The sequence below is a fragment of the Ambystoma mexicanum genome, chromosome 4p (genome assembly GCF_040938575.1).
Source record: "Ambystoma mexicanum isolate Mex_15411 chromosome 4p, UKY_AmexF1_1, whole genome shotgun sequence".
Lineage (NCBI taxonomy): Eukaryota > Metazoa > Chordata > Amphibia > Caudata > Ambystomatidae > Ambystoma > Ambystoma mexicanum.
In genome coordinates this window covers 1098396056-1098415529 of record NC_090927.1, presented here as the reverse complement: position 1 = coordinate 1098415529, position 19474 = coordinate 1098396056, and the positions used below count along the sequence as shown (strand labels likewise).

Genomic DNA, 19474 nt, shown 5'->3' with positions numbered 1-19474 from the left:
GGTTCTTAAGGTCAAGTAAGGCTGACTCTGTGCCATGGCGGGGGCGGAAGCCAGATTGTCTTTTACCGAGGATGTTGTGGGCTTCCAGGTAAGACTGAATCTGTAGGTATGCGGCTTTGTCCAAAGTTTTCTGCAGGAATGGCACAGTGGTAATTGGCCGGTAGTTGTTAGGGGAGTCAGAGTCAAGGGTCGTTTTTTTCAGTAGTGGCCGAACCCAGGCTTCTATAAGTGAGAGTGGGACGGTGCTGGTGGCGAATGAGGCATTGATGAAGGTGGTGACAAATGGGACCAAGGCTGTCGCACGATCTTTGACTAGGTTGGCTGGGCGTGTGTCTCCTTTACATAGCGAAGGTTTGGTACACTTCATGATCCGTAGGACTTCCCGAATAGTTACTTCCCTGAATGCAAAGGGTTTGGGTGTGTTGAGGGTGTGTGGATTATCTGTGGACGGTTTAGGTGCTGGTGAGGTGGCTTTAGGCAGTTTGTCGAATTGAGTCTTAATTTTGTTCTGGAGAGTTTTGATTTTGTCTAGCATGGTATGTTGGAAGTTGTTGCACCATGTTTCGTCTTTCTCGATGGATTGTGTGGATGTGGAAGGGATAGTCAGCTCATTATAGATGGCAAATAACTCTTTAGATTGGGAGTTAGCTTTCTCAATTCTGGAATTTTATGTGGCAGCTTTGGCTTTTGAGATGGCCTTCTTATAATGTTTAGCAATTGTGAGGTAGGTGTATTTTGTGGTAGTGGATGGGTTTGTTTGCCATGATGTTAGTGCTGCTCATTTGGTGGTTCGGGCCTCCAAGAGTTCTTGTGTGAACCATGAATTTGCGTGGAGAATGTGCTTGGCTTTTTTCTTTTCCAGTGGGGCTACAGCATCTATACCTCTTTAAGAGTGGTTTTGTAGATCTCCACTAGTTCTGTGGGGTCATTAGATGTGGGAGGGGCCAGTGCCAAGGTTTCAAGGAGAGGGAGGATTCTGTCCACGGTGAGCAGTTTTTTAGACCTTGCCATAGTGGCTGGCACTGGTTGGTTTAGGTTACCTACTATTTTTGAAGGTATGAAGAAGTGCAGTAGATGGTTGTCAGTCCATGGGCGTGGGGTGTTAGAACTGATTTCGGCTGCACAGTTGTGATCTGCGACCCAGTCTAGTATACGCCCTTTGGTATGGGTTGGGTCATTGACTAGTTGGGTGAAACCTAATCTTGGAGTGCTATGGCGAGGGCTTTGCCTTTCTTGTCTTTGGGGTCTTTGAAATGCAGGTTGAGGTCTCCTAGGAGAATGGCTCTTGAGTGTGTTTTGAGGTTGTCCCCTATAATGTGGGTGATGTTAGATTGGAAGTCTAGAGTTGGGCCTGGGCGGCAGTAGACAATGTGTAGTGTTAATGTGTCATTTGGCTAGGGAGATATTCTTAATGATAATGTGTCAAAGTTGTTCGGCTCAGCGGTCTTTATTTGCCTAGCGTTGAGTTTCCCTGAAGATTAGGGCGACCCCTCCGCCTTTACTGGTGGTTCTATCTTGACGAAGGATGATGTACCCTGGTGGTACAATTTGGCAGATGGCTGGGCCGGAGGCTTCATGTAGCCAGGTCTCGGTAATTGCTAGTATGTCTAGGTCCAAGTCTGTAATGAGGTTGTGAATCTCTGTGGCGTGGGCTGGCAGGGAGCGTGCTTTTAGAAGTACACATTGGAATTGTGTTTTCTGGCTGTTCTCGGATTTGGATTTAGTGGGGATGCTGTTAGAGGTGGCATTTTTACTAAGTGTTTTTGGCGTGGAGGTGGTGGTCTGTGCTGGGCGGTGGTGAGGTTGCTTCACAAGGTGAGGCTTAGGCATAGCTGAGAGGCGGGGAGAGCGCAAGCTTAGCCTCTGATTTCTCTGGTGGTGAGGCATGGGGTGATTGTGTACAGCTTGTGTACCGAGGAAAGATTTGGGCATGATGCTGGTGCGGTTCGGCTGGGAGCCTGGGAAATCGGCCTTAGCGATTGGGTGACGTGTGTCTGTGGTCAGTACAGGTAGGAATGGTGTAGGTGGAACGTTGTTGGAGAATGGGAGTGTAGGTGCCATGTTTCAGAGTGGGTGCTTCTGAGTGGTACGGGGTGAGTTGGTCAGTCACTGTGAGCTAAGTGATTAAGTAGGCTTTCAAATGAGGTGGTGCACTAAGCAGCCATATTTGATAAATTGGCAACAGTATTTCAGGTGAGTAGTAGGCATTTTAGAAACAGAAGGCGGTATGTATGTCAGCATTTAGGGTGCGCACTATGCATTAAAAAAAATTGTGCAACATACATTTCAGAGCGAACGGCATCTGTCCATTTACAGAAGGTTGGCAAAGTGGGTAGCAAACATTTCAAAGCAGGCACTATACATTACCAGGAAGTAAGCAAAGTAGGCAGCATACATTTCAAAGTGGGCAACATGAGTAGTCTGCAGAAACGAGCATAGGGGGCATAAGCAATGGCTAGTTGTAATAGGCAGCAGTGGTTCCGGTGTGGGTATGGAGCGTCGACCTGTTTACAGGAGGGCAGCCGTGCATAGTTACTACATCTGGTTGGCTCTCGTGAGGCAGTCAGTGCTGGATGTCCTCTGATAGCCAAGAATAGGTGGAGGTGAGGTAGGCGATTAAGGGCTGTTGGTCTAGTAGGCTGATAGGATGGGGGTGGCAAGCATCAACAAGGCTGAACGTAGCAAAACGGCTGGTATTGTACGAAAGGACCGAAAAAAGGTCAGACTATACAAAAAGTCAGAAAAATGCATTCCACCAAAGGTTCGAACACCAAAAGTTCGAACCTTTGGTGGCATGCATTTTAGGTAAGTAAAAAAAAAAAAGACTGCAGGGGTTGCGCGGGTGTCCCCCGCAACACCCCACTCACCTTACTATACAGTATAGTGAACAAGGGTTGGGGAGGGTACCCCTGCTGCACACCCGACAAAGGAAAAAATAGAAAAAGGGGGCCTCGGGGGTGTCTCCCGCAACACCATGCTCACTATACTGTGTAGTATAGTGAGCAGGGGTTGCGGGGGAAACCCCTGCAGTTGCCCATAAAAAAGAAAAAAGAAAAGAAAAGGACCATGCGTCGTTGCTTCCCAAACACGGAAGTCATAGGGAACTGGCGCAGCAGGGACACAGTGCGAAGAAAAGGTAAGTAGGGTTTGGTTATGTTGGGGGTGTGGGTGGGGGTGTGTTGTGGGGGTGGGTGGGGGTGTGAGTATGTAGTGGTTTGCAGTGTATGTTCGCATGGGAAATGTACAAACCTTTTGAGGTGTGTACATTTCTCATGCAAACCTTTCCGTCACAGACTTTCCCATTACGGAATAAACACACAGATCCAAACGGCTATAGGCAATCCTGACAAAGTTTCATAGTGCTGCTAGTGGCAGACATTGATAGTCGGCACGGGTAGTCGGGGTCCGTGTACACGGTATAAGTAGGTGCAAACTGATATGCTGCGGAGGGAGGGGCTTGTGTGGCGGGGTAGCTGGGGTGTACGGTAGGAGGCTCAGAACAAGTAAACAGTGTGAGGCTGCTTAGCTAGCAGACCTGATTATACAAATGAAACATAAGAAGCATGAATATACATATAGTGAAAGCCAGGTAAGCAGTTATAGGCAGAGTGGTGCGGCAGGACATGGAAGTGGGGGATCCTCGTTAGGAGCGGCTTAGATGTGGGCAAGCACAGGGCTGGATGCGGATTGCAATGGCATACTTGAAATGACCGGATGGAGATATTCGTTTTTTTGGTACGTGATTGTATCTTGGTATTGTTGGCATCTAGTTTGGAAGCGGTCAATCCAGGATGATAGGGCCAGATCGTGTGGCTAGAAGTGCAGAGATTCTGGCTGACGGCATGTGCGGCTGTGGACAGGCTTGGAGAGTTTAGACAGGGCAGACCCCGTTTCTTTCTTTGATAGAATATACTGAGACTTCTTGCTAATCATCCACCAGTGACGGAACATGAATTTTTCAGGTTCTTAGCATCTCACTGGTCCGAATTCGATCACAAAAATAAAAATTGCACTTGAGAAAAAAAAACACATCCCAGATATATTCTGAGACGCAAGATTCAATCTATTGTTTAAATGGGGGAGTGCTCTGAACTAAATGCACTGATTTCTGTACGGATGACTCAGAGGTAGCCCAGTTTTTGGAAGACAATGATTTTCTAAATATGATTGTGAGTGAGCGAATGATTACATGTGTGTGTGTGAGTGTGCGCGTGAGCGCGCGTATGTGTGAATGAGCGAATGCGTAGGATCAGCGACAGGGCGGTAGCCATGGAAAAGGCAATCTGAATGCTGGGCATTAGTAAGCTTTAGGATATTTGCTGGAGAGGAGATTCTGTATGTGGTTATGACATTCTGCACTCAATTATGTTGTATCACATGTCATTAACTTTGAAATGAGAAAAACATGTTTAAAATAGAAATAAACAGTATTGCTTTTTAGAATTTTGTAGCAAATGCAAATGGTGCGCTGTGCGTTAGAATTTGGTAATGTGATTTAAAGTTATAGCTCATGAGAACAAGTTGTGATGCATTTGCAAGGCTCACTGAGTATGGTGACCAGGGTACTGCAGTCCCAGTATTTAAGTGTATTGATTTTTTTATATAATGCAAATCTAACCCGTGGGCATCGGAGCGCAGAATATTTTGCGACAACACCAGAAATACAGCAAACCATCATTAACGGGATATCTTTGTGAACATTTTGTGAACAAATAATAATAATGATTTTCAAGTCTTTAGCATTAGTTTCATGGCGCTCCGAAGAGACAGAGGAAGGGAATTCAAAATATGTGGCCGGGACAACAGAAATCCTTGTTTAGCGGTTTTTAGTAGTAATTAATTTTATTCAGGAGTATTTAACCATTAGCACATAAAACAAATATAATAATCAAACAGAAATACACAAATTATGCCCCTTTGTCTCCCACACTTAAAACAATGTATGTGCTTGCATAAAACAATTAAGCTATCTTCTTCAAGCATCTACTTCTTAGGGCTGCTTTTACATAAGAAAAAACATAGTATAAAAAATGTACATCATTGCATCTCATGAATATCGTCATAGCATCCGTAAATACTCTGATATTGATTTTAATAAAATTTGGTCTAAGCCATTTCTTCCTAAAATCCATATAAAATCTACAAATAATTTAAAAAAATGCATTAGGTCTCCTTGTCTACCAAGGCCGCATGGACCTATCCTACTTCAAGTCAGCCAACTCATCCTAGCTTTCAAGGGAAGGACATTTAACCTGACCATCAGTATTAACCTAAGGCACTCAGGAGATTTAATAGTCCCTACAAAAGTTGGGGCCCTTGGAGGATACAGTCAAGATAGTAATATTTTAAAGATAACATACTACGAATTCTATCCTGAGTTATTCCAAACTCTATTTCGGCAGCTCTTTGTTTAATTGGGGACTTATGCTGTACGGATGAAAGTTTGCTCAGGGCATTTAATATCCCCCATCCCCCAGCTTTTCATCAGAGCGATCCCACTGGTAAACCAAGTTTAGGGGTCCTTAAGAGGGAAACAAGTTATCCTGCCTATAGCTTTCTCAAAATGTGGTTTTATTGCGTGGGTGGGGGGGGGGGGAATAAACGGTGGGTGAACTGCCTCTTATATAGAACCCCAAAAATTTCCAGGTCAGGCTAAGAGTTTTCAATTCCTGCCTTAACACGTCTCCCGGGGAGCTAGGAGGCAATCCACAAACCTGCCAGAAGGAGCTCTTCAGTGTCTTCAGACATCCACACGGTGTGGCTCCTCAAATCCCAGCACCATATAGCATTGCTGACTGGATTTTGGACTCTAATACAAGAAGGCATTTATCAAGCATTTACCTCCGTATTGGTAGTAAAAATGTAGTAGCCCTCTAAAGCCTAAGACAGCTTGCTTGGCTACCATGTTGATGTGACTCTGCCAACTGCCTTTCTTCGAGAAGGTAACGCCTAAATATTTGTAGACATTGACAATCTCTATTTTATGTTGTTAAGGAAGGAACTTGCTTTCAGACCCCCTTTGCCAAATACCATGATCTTTGTTTTCGACATGTTGAAGTTCTGCCCATGATCATTAAAAAAAAAGTCAGCATAATTTAGGCTCTAGTGAAGTCCCCCTGACGTTAGGTCCATTATAACAGTATCATCGGTATAGAGAAGGGCACCAAATGTAGGTCCATTAAAAGTGGTGGAATTAGCCTTTGCAATGCCTTGTGGGCGTTAAAATCTTATAAGAACAAATAAAACAAAAGTGGGGCGAGGGGGGCGTCCTTGCTTCAAACCTGTGTTTGTCATGAAATCCCTTGAATATTCATGCGCCCTTGAGCACCTGATCGCGGCTGAGTTGTCTTTGTACTTTAATTGTATTAATTGGAGAAGCCTTGCTGGGGCCCTCTTTCGGTCCAGCTTTTTTCATAGTGAATTTCGATTTATTGAGTCAAATGCTTTTGATAGCTCCAAGAAGGCAGCGAAAATTTGATTTTTTCTCCTTCCAGCATATTTCTCCATGATAGTATTTAATAGGAAGCATTGATCCATTGTGGAGTAGCGTTTTCGAAAGTCCGGGAGGAGTTGATTTGCCTCAGCCCATTCCTCCAATTTGGCCACCAGACAACCTGTTAAGATCTTATTAGGGGCATCGATGAGCGCAATTGGTCAGTAGCAACTGGGGTCAGCAGTTATTACTTTTTTGAACAGCTGGACAAGTAGGCTTCTTCTCCATGAGGACAGTATGATTAATTAATGCTTAATATAGTTGAACAACTTGTCTAGGACTGGTAACCACCAGACTTCAGACCAAATAAACACTTCATGCCTTAAACCATCTGGACCGGCGGCTTTGCCCTTTTTCAGGGTCTTCTGTTGGATAGCGATTTCCGTCTGAGTAAAACAAATGGTGTTTTGGACCTCCCTACGCTCCAGGGTCTTTGAAGTCCTATTTCTCTATAGTGGACTGAAGGGCGACCTGAAGGGAGGGCACATGCCAACAATGGGTGCCAACCATAAGTCATGCACATGACACATTTTAGAAGTTTGAAATGTATCCGATTTAGGATTCAAAATGAAGAACATCTTTACTATGCATGATTCTGGAATCCCCAGAAATTACCAGCCTATTTCCGAGGCTAGAGGGGTGCTGCAAGAGAACAGCTTTGAAAGCAATACAAGCTAGCTTAAATCTGAAACGTGCTTCCTGGGAAATCCACAGCTCGGCCAAGAGAGGGACATATGTTCAAACATACATTTTCCCAGAACTGACCAAGAATCAGAGTGAATAATTGATCTGAGAAGCCGAAGGGCACATTTAGAAACTCCCATAGGGATGGCTTCCCACCATTCACAAGTGAAAGGACCAGTGCTCGAACAACCATGTGAAATAGATCTGGTGGCATAAACAGTCTGACCTTACAGAGGAGGGTAGGCTGATAATTAGCTGTCTTGCCATTTTTATGAATGTGGAATTTTAATGATAACTTTGAATAGAGCCAAATGCAAGTAATTTGGCAGCAGAGCTGATGGAGGGAAAAATACTGTCTTGTGTTAAAGGGGCCATCTAAATTTGAATATGATCTTTCTGCCCCAGCAGAGCAAAGAGAATGAAGTTGGTTTTATGTGGATTGAATTTAAGGCTTGCTGGAGCCATCCAATGCTCAATGTCATCCTAGCAAGACATTAGGTTAACCATGTCATCGCCCATGACACATGGAGGTAAACTTGTGAATATTGATGAATGTTGCATTTTGAATAATGGTGGTATTATACTTGGAAACAATATCACCTAAGGGTTCAGCATAGTGAGTGAAAAAAATATGGAACAACTCCAAGATTATACCGACAGATAATTTACAGAGCCTAGTATTATACAAAGTAAGAGTACAATTCCCACAAAATCATGAACATTTCATACCAAAATACATCTACAAATATTGTGCCTCACCACAAGTGGACGGTACCCTGTCGGTCAATCCGCTAGAATACCGCCCATTGCAAATAACGTTACCGCACTTTGAGCTGGCACTATTAGTGCCGGATCCTGAGTTACTGTGGGTTGGTAAGTCCCCATTCATATTGGACCCAATGGGGCATTTTTTCGGTGCTGTTACCGAAGTGCTAATAGCTCCGAAAATGGGTGGTAAGTGGCCAGATTTACCCGAGGTGAAAGCTGAAGGTAAATCTCAAACTTTCCACCAACTCATAGTTGGGCAGAGCGGTAATACCGCTCCACCCAACTTGTGATGACCCATGTGGTTAAAAAATATTGTTCCAGTAGGAACAGTAAAATACACTAAATAATTCAAATAGATAATGATAAAAGCCGGAATATGAACACATATTAGTTTCTAGAGAAAAGGTACGTTTTCAACAGTTTCCTAAAATGCAATACAGAATCAGATTTCCAAATCTGAATTGGAAGAGAATTCCAGAAAGTTGAGGCGGCAATCAAGAATATCTGTTTTTCCTTTGGGCTTTCTTTGCCTTTGCTTCTGTTTGTTATTGGAGTTCTAATTTCTACCTAAAATATACATATTTTCAGAAAGATAAGCAGGGTGGCCTAAATGAAGAGCTTTAAAGGTCAAGCAGCCTAAATTAAAAGGAACCTGAGCCTGTAAAGGAAGCCAATATAGGGACCTTAACCTGGGTGTTACTGGGTGCAACTTTCTGGCTCCCACAGGCCATTTGGCAGTGCTGTGAAATCCTATTTCCTGGGGTTTTAAAGCAGAAGCATGGACTCCCCTGAGTAATGCATACCCTCTATCCACATGCGAGAGAACCAGAGATGGAACATGAGTGCAGAAACAGCTCAATGGTAAAAACGGCTTGATTTTATGAAGTACTGATAGTTGATAATGAGCTGGTTGCGCGTGCTTGTTTATGTGTGTGTTTTGGGAAAGCTCGGGGCCCGGAAGAAAGGCTAAGGATTTTACTTTGAATCCAATTGACAGTTACCTGGAAATAGAGAGACAGTATCCAGAATGTTCCTTGTACCAAACCATATAAATTCGGTTTTAGAGTTGTTAGATTTCAAATGTACCGATTTCATCCAGGCCTCAACATCACGCAGGCATTGGTGTAATCTAATGATAGCACCTTCCGATGACCCTTGAAGATGAAGTGGAGTATCGTCCACATACTGATGGATAGAGATGCCATGCCTCAATATTAGATCTCCCAGCGGCTCCATGTAAGGATTAAAAATAATGGGGGACAGGGGACAATGGGGGAGGGTTATGTTATAATGCGAGTTCTTCATACTATGCCAGACACCACCGCAACGGTCTATCAACACCTTGGTGTGCCTGCTGTGTGGCTTAGTATTCATCTGTCACTTGGATTCAGACTTTAGTCTACAAGAGAATAGAAAAAGGTAAGCAGAAGAGGGAGAAAAGGGCACATGGAGAGAAAGGTTAATAAACATGAAAGTGTTGTACCAGTAAGACAGTGAATGATTTATAGGGAGGCCTTTTGTGATAGTTGGCATGCCTGTAGAGTCAGTGTTTCTATAGTAATGCACATTTTTGTTTTCGCATTTTCAACTTACTGCAAGCATTTTCCTAATGAAATATTCATCTTTGCATGCACACACCTCTACAAAAGAATGTATTGATGAATTCGAAGAATTGGGTGTGATTTCCTGTATTTGAGGACATAAACTGTGACAACAACAGGACACATGAGGGAGCAGTGATCAGCCTAGGGTGCGCCTAGAAGGAGCGATAAGTGGAGAGTCGGCCGTGTGGGTCAAGGAGGGGGTCTGAAGTCTTCGGGAGTGGAGTGAAGTGGTGAGAAAAATTGGAGGGGTTAACTCCAGATAATGCAATAGGGAGCCAGATTAGAGGATTGTGGGTGGAGGGTGGGGAGCAGGGAGGGTGGTTCTGGGGTTGTGCCCAGAAGAGCGAGAAAGGGGAAAGGGAGGTGGATGAGGGAAGCGTGATCGGTAGGGATCCATTGCACAATGAACAGAACCAAGGGAGAGTTTTGAAATGGAAAGGTTATGAAATGTCTCCATACATTTGTAGGGTAAGTCTAGCACGATCACAGAAAAGTGCTGGTTTGACGAGGGTAAATACTTGATGCTCCAGGGAAAGAGCATATATGCCTGTGTCAGCAGTTTCTTATGCTTATCAAGAAGTACTAAAGAGCCAGTGATGGGCTTGAGATGTGCTCTTGCGTACCACTGAGGTGTGGAGGCTTCTTTGTCTGGTAGGTGTCACTGTTACCTGTAAGACCCAGGAGAAAAAGCTGGGTTTGCCGGCTGACTGTCAGAAGTAGGAGAGAGTGGTCTGTGTCCAAGGTGAATGAGGACTCGCATGGGAAGAGAACTCCAGTGTGTGGGTCATCTCGCAGAGTGCCATAGTTGAACAGTTACATAATGATGGATAGGTGCCATGGGAGAGATTAGAGTAATGTTCTCACAATATATTCTGATAAATTGTGCTGCACATGTCAGAGTTCTTCTACCGGCAGCTTCATGTGCTACAGGACTGTCGGCACTAAATGCTTCTTGCTTTTATAGTGCCAGGAGATGGTCTTGGCAATCTTTCACAAACACAAGCAGCATCACAATAAAATCTGGGGAATCACACTTTACTTTTCCCCACTCTCAGGCTGCACTTCTCTGGGAGCAGGAGAAGCGTGTTTTAGTTCATTCAAAGTATTTCTAAATACCTTTTTTCCTGTAAAGAGTTTCCAAAGAGTGCCAGGGGGAGCATGCAGAACTCTCTCTATTTGATGGCAGCTAAAAGAGTTCAGAGGGTCTATATGTTACACACATACGCACACACACATGCTCACAAACACACACACAGCAATTGGGAGCTAGTTTCTATTCATACAGCATTATTGGGCTCAACAAATGGAGCGTGTTCTTGCAGTAAAATACGGGTGTTATTGGACACAGCAAATATGAGTGTGTTCTTAAATTGACAATACTGCATATATGACACTACTGCATATACTGTATATGTTGGCACAGGCAGCATGACAGCATTGCCATGGCAATACAGCATTATTGGTATTATCAACATGAATGTGTTCTTAAAGTGTAATACTGGTATTATTGGGCACAACACACATGACTGTTCTTACAGTGATGATTCAAGCATATATTAGTACGAACAGAAACACAGATTTCTAACAGTGGTGTTACTCATAGAATTGGACATAGGTACACAATTGTGTTCTGACAAAAGCAACATTGGCATATATTGACACATAAAGCATGGCCATGTCTTCTTACCATGGCATATTATTATTATTAGGCAAAGCACCATAAATGCTTTTTTTCAGTGGCAATACTTCACAAGTCACAGAAAACATGAGTGTTCGTACAGTAGCTCTACTGGTATGTATTAGCACAGTCATACAGTTTCTTACAGTGGCAATACAGGCATTATCATGCATAGCCAACAGCTGTATCTTGTTAGAGTGGCAATATTGGTATTATTGGGCACCGCTAACATGAGTATTTATTTATTTATTACAAGTATTATACGCCCAGACCCGGAGGTATTACAACGTAGTTACAGACAATGGGTAATGCAATCTTAATTAAAAATGGACACCAGTAAAGAATATAAGTAAAATTACATTCACTTTTTATACAAGTGAAGGTGGAGATCAGATAGTGGTATGTAGGGGATAGGTACAGGTTAGTATTGGTTAAGTAACCAAGTTTTCAACGTTTTTTTTGAATTGTGGGTAAGAAGGCTCGTTCTTGATATTGGTAGGTAGGGCATTCCAATGTCTTGGGATGAGTACTTTGAACCTGCTTTTTCTCTTTTGTATCTTGGGATATCGAGGTGTGCATTGTTATTGGATCTAAGGGTTCTGGTGTGGGATTTCTTCATGATGGTATTGATAAGGTATTTGGGGGCTTTATTATTAATGCAGTTGTGAATGATGCTGAGAGTTTTGACGATAATCCTAGCTTTGATGGGGAGCCAGTGGTTGTCTCTCCTGATGTTGGAAATGTGATCATACTTTTTTAATCCTAGTGCAGCTTTGAGGGCTTTGTTTTGCATAAGTTGGAGTTTGGTAGGTTAGTGTTGGACGTACCAAGGAAGAGGATGTTGCAGTAATCGAGTTTGGAGAGTATTGGTTGCTCTTGCTAGTGTAAGGCAGTTTTTTGGAGTGAGGAATTTGCGGCTTAGTGCGATGAGTTTGGATGTGTGGGACGTGGATGAAGCTAAGGTATTGACTTGTTTAGACATGGTTAGGGTGGCGTCTAAGTACACACCGAGCATCTTGACTTGTTTGAGCACTGGGATTGTGGTGCCATCAATGGTGAAAGATGTGCAGGTGGGCTGTAGTGAGTCAATTTTGGAGGAAGATCCTATTATGAGTAGCTCTGTTTTGTCATCATTGAGGCATAAGGTATTGTTAGCCATCCAATTTTGGATTAATGAATACATTTGGTTAATAAGCAGAGAATCTTGCTCGTGGTTGCCTGATAGTGGAATGAGGATCTGGGTGTCATCTGCAAAGTTGGTGTAGATGACACTCATAGCATCCAATGCTGCGAAGAGTAACTTAGTATAAGCATTGTAAAGGGTAGGGGATAAGCAGGAGCCTTGCGGGACACCTATGGGTACTGGTATGGGATCGGCTGATTCTTTCCCAATGGCCGCTCTTGAGGTCCTATCTGCTAAGAATGATTTGATCTATTCTGTTGCATCCTTGGACAGATGGAAGTTGTTGGCTAGTGTAACATAGATTTTGTCATGGTCTACCAAGTCAAAAGCTGCCAAGAGATCTAGGAGCATTAGTAGACAGAGTTTTCCGGCTGCTCTGGAGGTATCCATTTGGATCTTTAGGTCGAGAAGGGCTGTCTCCGTGCTGTAGTTGGGGCGGAATCCTGACTGTCGGTCCCCCAGTAATTGGTGGTGTTCTAAGTGGTTTTGTATTTGGGTATAGGCTATTTTGTCGATTATTTTTAGGAGGAATGGGACCGTGGTGATAGGTCGGTATTTAGTGGGGACTGAGGGGTCTAAGGTGTTTTTTTAGGAGGGGGCTACCCATGCTTTTTGATACTAGTGGGGACTCTATTTGTGTTGAAGGAGGTATGTACTTACAGTTGCAATACTGCCATATGTTAATACAGACAGCATATGCCTGTTGTTACAGTGGCAACACTGGCATCATTGGGCACAGCTATCATAGAAACATGTTCTTACACTGCTAGAATATTTGCATATATTGTGGACACAGGTGTCATGAACTGTGTTTTACAGTGATAATGCTGGCATGTATTCTCAGCACAGGAATAACAAAAATGTGTTGGAAAATGCTCCTGTTTACTGTTAGTGACTGGGCATCTGTTGGATTTTTTTCATGTGTTCCCCTACAACACCGGTTGTAAATGATATGGCTTTTTATAGAATGTTTTGGTGTGCTGTAAAATGCACCATTTTAACCAAATAATTCCTGCTAGAAATCCCCCAATCCACTTTAGTTGGCGGCTTCCCCGCTATGCTCGGTCACTTGTGCTCATTGGCGGGAAATATATACACACCTCCGGATTTCAGAGTGTGCTGTAGAAATATTACTGACTGCTTAGTGCACTGCTTCTGGTGGTGCTTCCTTCCTCAATATTTAGATCAGTCAGCTGCACTATTTTATTCATTTTATTTTGGGCATTTATTGAGCACAAACCTAGCGTTGACAGTGGAACCGCAGTCGAATGGAAAATGTGCTCTGAATTTATCTCTCGCCTAAAGCCTCCTTCTGCTTGCAAATAGCCAATGGTTTGTGATGTTTATGTTTGCCATACGCATTTTATGAAAAACATTTCAAACATGGGTTCCCATTGGCTTCAGCGAAAGACATGTGTGCTGCAGTCAAAAGATCGCCCCACAGGGCTGGTGGTACAATAAGGACATGTAGGTGACTGCCTACAGTACCACCGGCCGAGGATGACCAGGGATGCACTTTTGGCCCTATAAAATTAAATCTGGCCTCCTTGTAAGAGAGGGCATGGCAAAATTGTACGCCCCCCCCGTGTATTGATCCTGGCTTCAGGCATACTATGAGAGGGTTTGTTGGCATTTCAGCCCACAAGTGCAACAGTAAATGCACTGCTGTTTATGTTGTTGTACTCCCTTTTTAAACATCAGGGATCTTTACATTCATTATGTTTCGCGAAGCACAGCAAGACATCAAATTTGCTACTCTCAGTTGTCCCTTTTTTAAAATTAAGGAGGTCAATGACTTGCAATTTTTGTGTGAGACTGCAAAAAGGCTGAAACAGGGGTTGGCAAAATACTAGGCCTCATAAGTGTGGCGGTCCAGAAACAAGGGTGCTGGTAAGCTTACTGGCACTCTTGTTTCCGGACCGCCACACTACGAGTCTGCCTGCCGGGGCCACTGCGTCCGGCAGGTCTGATCCTGTCGGGCGCAGCAGCCCCAGCAGGCACTGTTGCCATGGAAGCACCAGCAACGTCAGCGACTGTGCAGTTGCTTACTATTCCCCATTCCCATGCAGTCCTATGGATATTGGGACTCACAAGATCTGCCGCCTGACTTCCTGCTCCACCGGGACTTGTAATTTCCTGGTGGCCCCGGGAAGCCAGGCGACGGATCCAGTGTTACGGGGTCAGCAACAACCCGCCGTTCGCACCAGCGGGTTACCGCCCACCTCGTAATGAGGCCCAGTACTGACTTTCCTGAATTTGTTAAAACGAAATCCATCCAGGCCACAGGAAAAACAGATGTGATTACATGACCTGTACTTTGTAAGGTAAGTGAGACGAAATACATGGGGAACACTAAGAATTTCTTTCACAAAATGCAGGTTAATGATCAATTTGCTTACGTACATACGCTTAAGTATTGTTATCATTTGTATTATTACACAACACAAAATTAGTGATTGACCTAGAAGAATGAGGGGCTCAGACAGTGCTGTGATGGCCTACAGATCACTGAAGCCAGTGTCTGACTCAGTGAACTACATCACCAGTTTGCAAAAGTGGATAACCCTGTGCTATTTTCAATTAATCCATTAATATGATTGTTTTTGGGCATTCAAATTGCAATTATTTGAATAACGTTAAAGATCTCTTATTTTCTCACAGATCTGGCTTACAGCAATGCATCATGGTCTAAAGACGGGCACGTTTTTCTGGCCAGGATCGGATGTTAAAATCAATGGATCATATCCAAATTATTACAAAATCTATGATGGGTATGTACGAAAATCACAATTTTTAAGGAATGCATCTTCTCACCTTGCAGCCATGTCAAAGTACTGTGTGGTAGAGCCTTTAAAGAGCATAGAAACCAAATTCAAAGTGAGATTCACCTAACCAGTATTCCTCAGTTGCTGCCTTTTTATTTTGAAAGTCCAGAGCTTACCTGGAACAGTACAGTGAGGAACATTCTGAAGTCCAACTGGAGTTCTTGGGGTTGAAATGAAATTAGGGGAGGGGACTCCCCCTATGTCACACATGGTTTTCAGCCTGATTAGAGGAATGATAATCTAGAGGAATCTTTTTACACATGGAATCAGTGTGAGTGGGGAAACCCTACTACTGTCATGTGACCTACTTGCCAAATATTGGGTATCTGTGTATATAGCTAAGTCATGAAGAAATTCACTCTGTGATAAGGGCAAGCAGGTCAAAATGGGGCAAAAACCAAGCTGGAGACCAAATAGTAGTTTATGGTAACACTTGCCCCATGGAGTACCAAGGTGGCCAACATTCTTTGCAACTCCTAAAGGCAGTACGCTAGATGAACTAAAGTACTGCAAGGGAGATGACTTAGTGACTTATCACAGACTTCACAGGCTTGGTTGAATCATCGTGGGCATGTTCAAAAAGTGAGGATGTGGAGCTGGCAGTAGTTGACGTAGGTTTTGTTCAAAGAAATGTTGGTTGAGTTTTTGTTAGCGGGTATATTTAAAGTGTTACGCCTAACAAAAGAACTAAGCCTTGAATCCATGCAACATTCAGTAAAAAGTATGAAGACAGTGACAAATATGTGTAATAAAAATTATTGAATGAAACTCAGTAGTGACCCCCTGGGATTATTAGGAGCTATCCTACTGTGTGAGGTCCTCACACAAGGCTGCAATTAATTAAGCCCTTTTCCCCTCCAACAGTTCCATGGATTCTGGTCAGTCTGCTGGAGTTAGGTAGCCTGCATTGTGGCATATTGCCATCTGGTCAGGGTGGAAGAACCTGAGCTTTTTCTGATTTTTGGTTCCATACAATTATGCAGTTAATTCTGTTTTTGAAAGGGAAGTCTGCTAATTAGAACCCCTTTCATAAATGTTCCATACAAAATGTATAGTGCACTCATGTGCCTTTGCTGTAACCAGTCCATGATATTTACAGCTCCAGCTCTGTAGTAGCATAGAGCAGGTTCGAAGGTCACCTGGACTTCGTGACAGCTGCTGCGACATAAAGTCCTTGCAGGCAGAGTTAGATTTTTTATCTCCTCCACCTTAGATATAAATAATAATAATTGTACTTCTTATATGACACATACATCTTTAAATGTAAGCCATGTATGTTTGTGGCATGGTACCTGCTAAAAGAACAGAATTATATTGCCACAACAATTTGATATCACACTAATGTGGAACTATGTGAGCAGGGCTCAGCTATGGCAGGACTGATATTTATTAGTGTCTAGTCTGACCGTCTCGTCTCCACACCATAACAATAGCCAGAAAGCTGCCCCTTTGATTCTTCTGCTGGAATGGGAACACATCCCCCAGGGCGTAGGAATATTCTCTCATTACGTCTCCTGGGAACCAATTCTTCAAAGGCAGCACTGACCTCACAAAGCCCCTCTTACTCCAGGAGGTGGATTTGGAGTAGCCAGAAGAGAGAGGTAGGCCAGGGAGAAGGGTCACGTCATCTTCATTTCTGTTAGGGCTCTCTTTCCTTTCCCGTCCCCTCCATTTCCTGTGGGCAAGGTACTCTGGTTGCGATGTCATAGGGTAAAGAGCACTTATTACCACAACCTGGATAGATGGGGAGCCCAGACACCAGGATTTCTTTGGACCAATCGCCTGTGACATTTTGACTTTAAAAGTGGATGGACACTCCCTCATTCATTGGTTCATTTGTGGACCATCAAGAGAAAAAGGGCCCACTTTTGGACCTCTTTTGGGAGTGCAGGCTATTCCAAAGTCATCTGCCATAGAGGTGACGACAAAAGCCATCCAAGTTAGAGGAGAGCTCACTCACCTAAACATCCCCAGGAAACAGTGGGATTCACTGCTGTTGGACCAAGTCTGCTTTACTGGCTACACTGAAACCATGCTCCTGTTCACTGGAGGTGAAGGATCTCCTGTTGACCAAGCTCCACGGAGTGGGAGTGTAACCAAAAGACCAATCATGTCCTGTAGCCCCTAGATTGGGATTCCCAGCAACCACAGAACCAAGGAAATGATCCCTGGCTCACCCTGCATCTCCAAACTACATTGGTGCCATTTTAAGTAACTTTGATGCCATTCAAACTGGTGCATTGGAACCACTGGAGTCCTCCCCGATCTTGACACCCAACCGCCTCCACATATCCACATTTCTCTCATTGTCAATGCCAAAGCGCGACTGTCTACTCATCAGAGATGGCCTGAGTCTTCCAGCATCCCTAACTCAATACTGCTGCCTGGAAACCAGCTTCCTCAAGCTTCAAGCCGAAGCTCCTGCAGTACTCCAACACTGTGTTTAGCCAGCTGAGCCCGCTTGCTGCACAAGGTCGGTCTCTGCTTTTCCACGTCCAAAGCCGCCAAGTGTTCCAGTGCTGCTGACCCGACACCGCCTTCCATCCTCGGGGTCTTTGACCCACAAGCTGTTGCCGCTGCAGAACAACACTGCATCATTGGATCAGGTGCTGCTGCTCTCCATCTTGACACCGACCTGGCAATAAAATCACCTGTACTCCCAATGCCAAAATGCCTGGCACAACATTGTTGAGGTTCTAAGTCAAGAACATAAGGCACTGTGAAGATACCATGTCCCCTTGGTCCACTTTTGGGGGCCATAGTTACTTTTAAGGCCCCCTCTCTACCTTGTTCTTAAAGACATAGGGCCTCATTACGACCCTGGCGGAAAGTGACTGACCGGACCGCCACAGCGTAAATAGCGTTTCCGCCATTGCACGAAGGAGCAAAGTGCGGCCCATTCCGACCCATCGGGCACGAGCACCACGGCATGGCGGAAGTGCAAAGTCCGCGATGGCGGAAATGACCCCAAAACGGCCAACACCGCCGCCGTACGGCGCCCTAGGTGCAATACCGCCACCCATCACAGCGGACACCGCAGTGTGCGCCTACCGGAAAGTACGGTGACCGTAAATATACGGAAACGGAAGCAAAAACATGGACCCGGAACGGGAAACATCCCGCCGTACACCTATAAAACCACAAAAACCACACAAGCACTAAAAACACTACCCCGAGACACACCCCAACCCGTCATCCACCCTAGCGAAACCAAGAAAAATGGGAAAAGTAGCGAAGAAAGCGTGCGACCGCAAGCGGCAGGTCCACTTCTCCCGTGAGGAACTCACCGTGCTAACAGAGACCCTCCAGGAGAATGCTGCCGTCGTCTTCTCCACGCAAATGACCAGGACGGCACTTGCGAACAAGAAGGCCATATGGGCTCTGGTGGCACAGCGGGTAAGTGCGGTGGGGACCGCACCCCGCACCCACAGCAATGCAGAAAGCGATGGGACGACCTGCGGATACGCGTCCGCAGCAAACTCTCTGCCAACCGCAACATAGCCACAGCCACCGGGGGAGGTCCTGAATCACCCATCAAGTTGACCCCCTGGGAAGAAATCTGTGCCTCCACCATCGGAATGGAGAGCATAGAGGGAGTCGGAGGGATGGAGAAAGGAGTGCAGACATCCGAAGATTCAGGTAGGTGGGCCAGATAAAACAATGCTAAATCCACAATGTCCAGTCATGTGAAGTACCATGTGTCCACATAGTGCAACAGAAACACATGTCCAGGAGAACGTCCACACACATCGCCCTGATAGCGCACTTTAAAACTCACAATAAATACATAAATAATTAAAAACACCTAAAACAACCACTACACGTGCAGCAGGCACACCCTAACTGCAGGCTGCCAAACAACTGCACCCTCACTCCACACACAAATGAAAGCACCTCCAAGGCCCCGACCCAAATCACACTCAGGTACCACCCCAATGCATGTGATACAATGCCATTCCAATACCCTCAGACCCATTAATAACCCTCGCCCTCCTTTACTCCACCACAGGGTCCGATCCAAACGACGAGCATCAGGACACCCCTACCAGCACACCTGCAAAGAGGGCCAAGACCAACGGCCAAAGACCCTCCACCTCAGCTGCACGCATCAAGACACGGCAGCAGCACAAATCAGGTGGCAGCACAGAGGAGGGTACATCAACAGGCACCCCAGCAGCCAGCATGCCCACAACACCACCACCACAGGTCCCCCCAACGGATGCCACAGAACGCACTGCC

General features: G+C 44.7%; 1 protein-coding gene across 1 annotated transcript in view; it reads left to right on the top strand.

Annotated features, from left to right (window-relative positions):
- Positions 1-19474, top strand: part of ENPP1 (ectonucleotide pyrophosphatase/phosphodiesterase 1) — a 594855-nt gene that overhangs the window by 305291 nt on the left and 270090 nt on the right. Inside the window, exon 9 of the mRNA XM_069606684.1 lies at positions 15072-15181. Coding sequence (XP_069462785.1) covers positions 15072-15181 — 110 coding nt within the window. The remainder of the gene's footprint in view (positions 1-15071; positions 15182-19474) is intronic.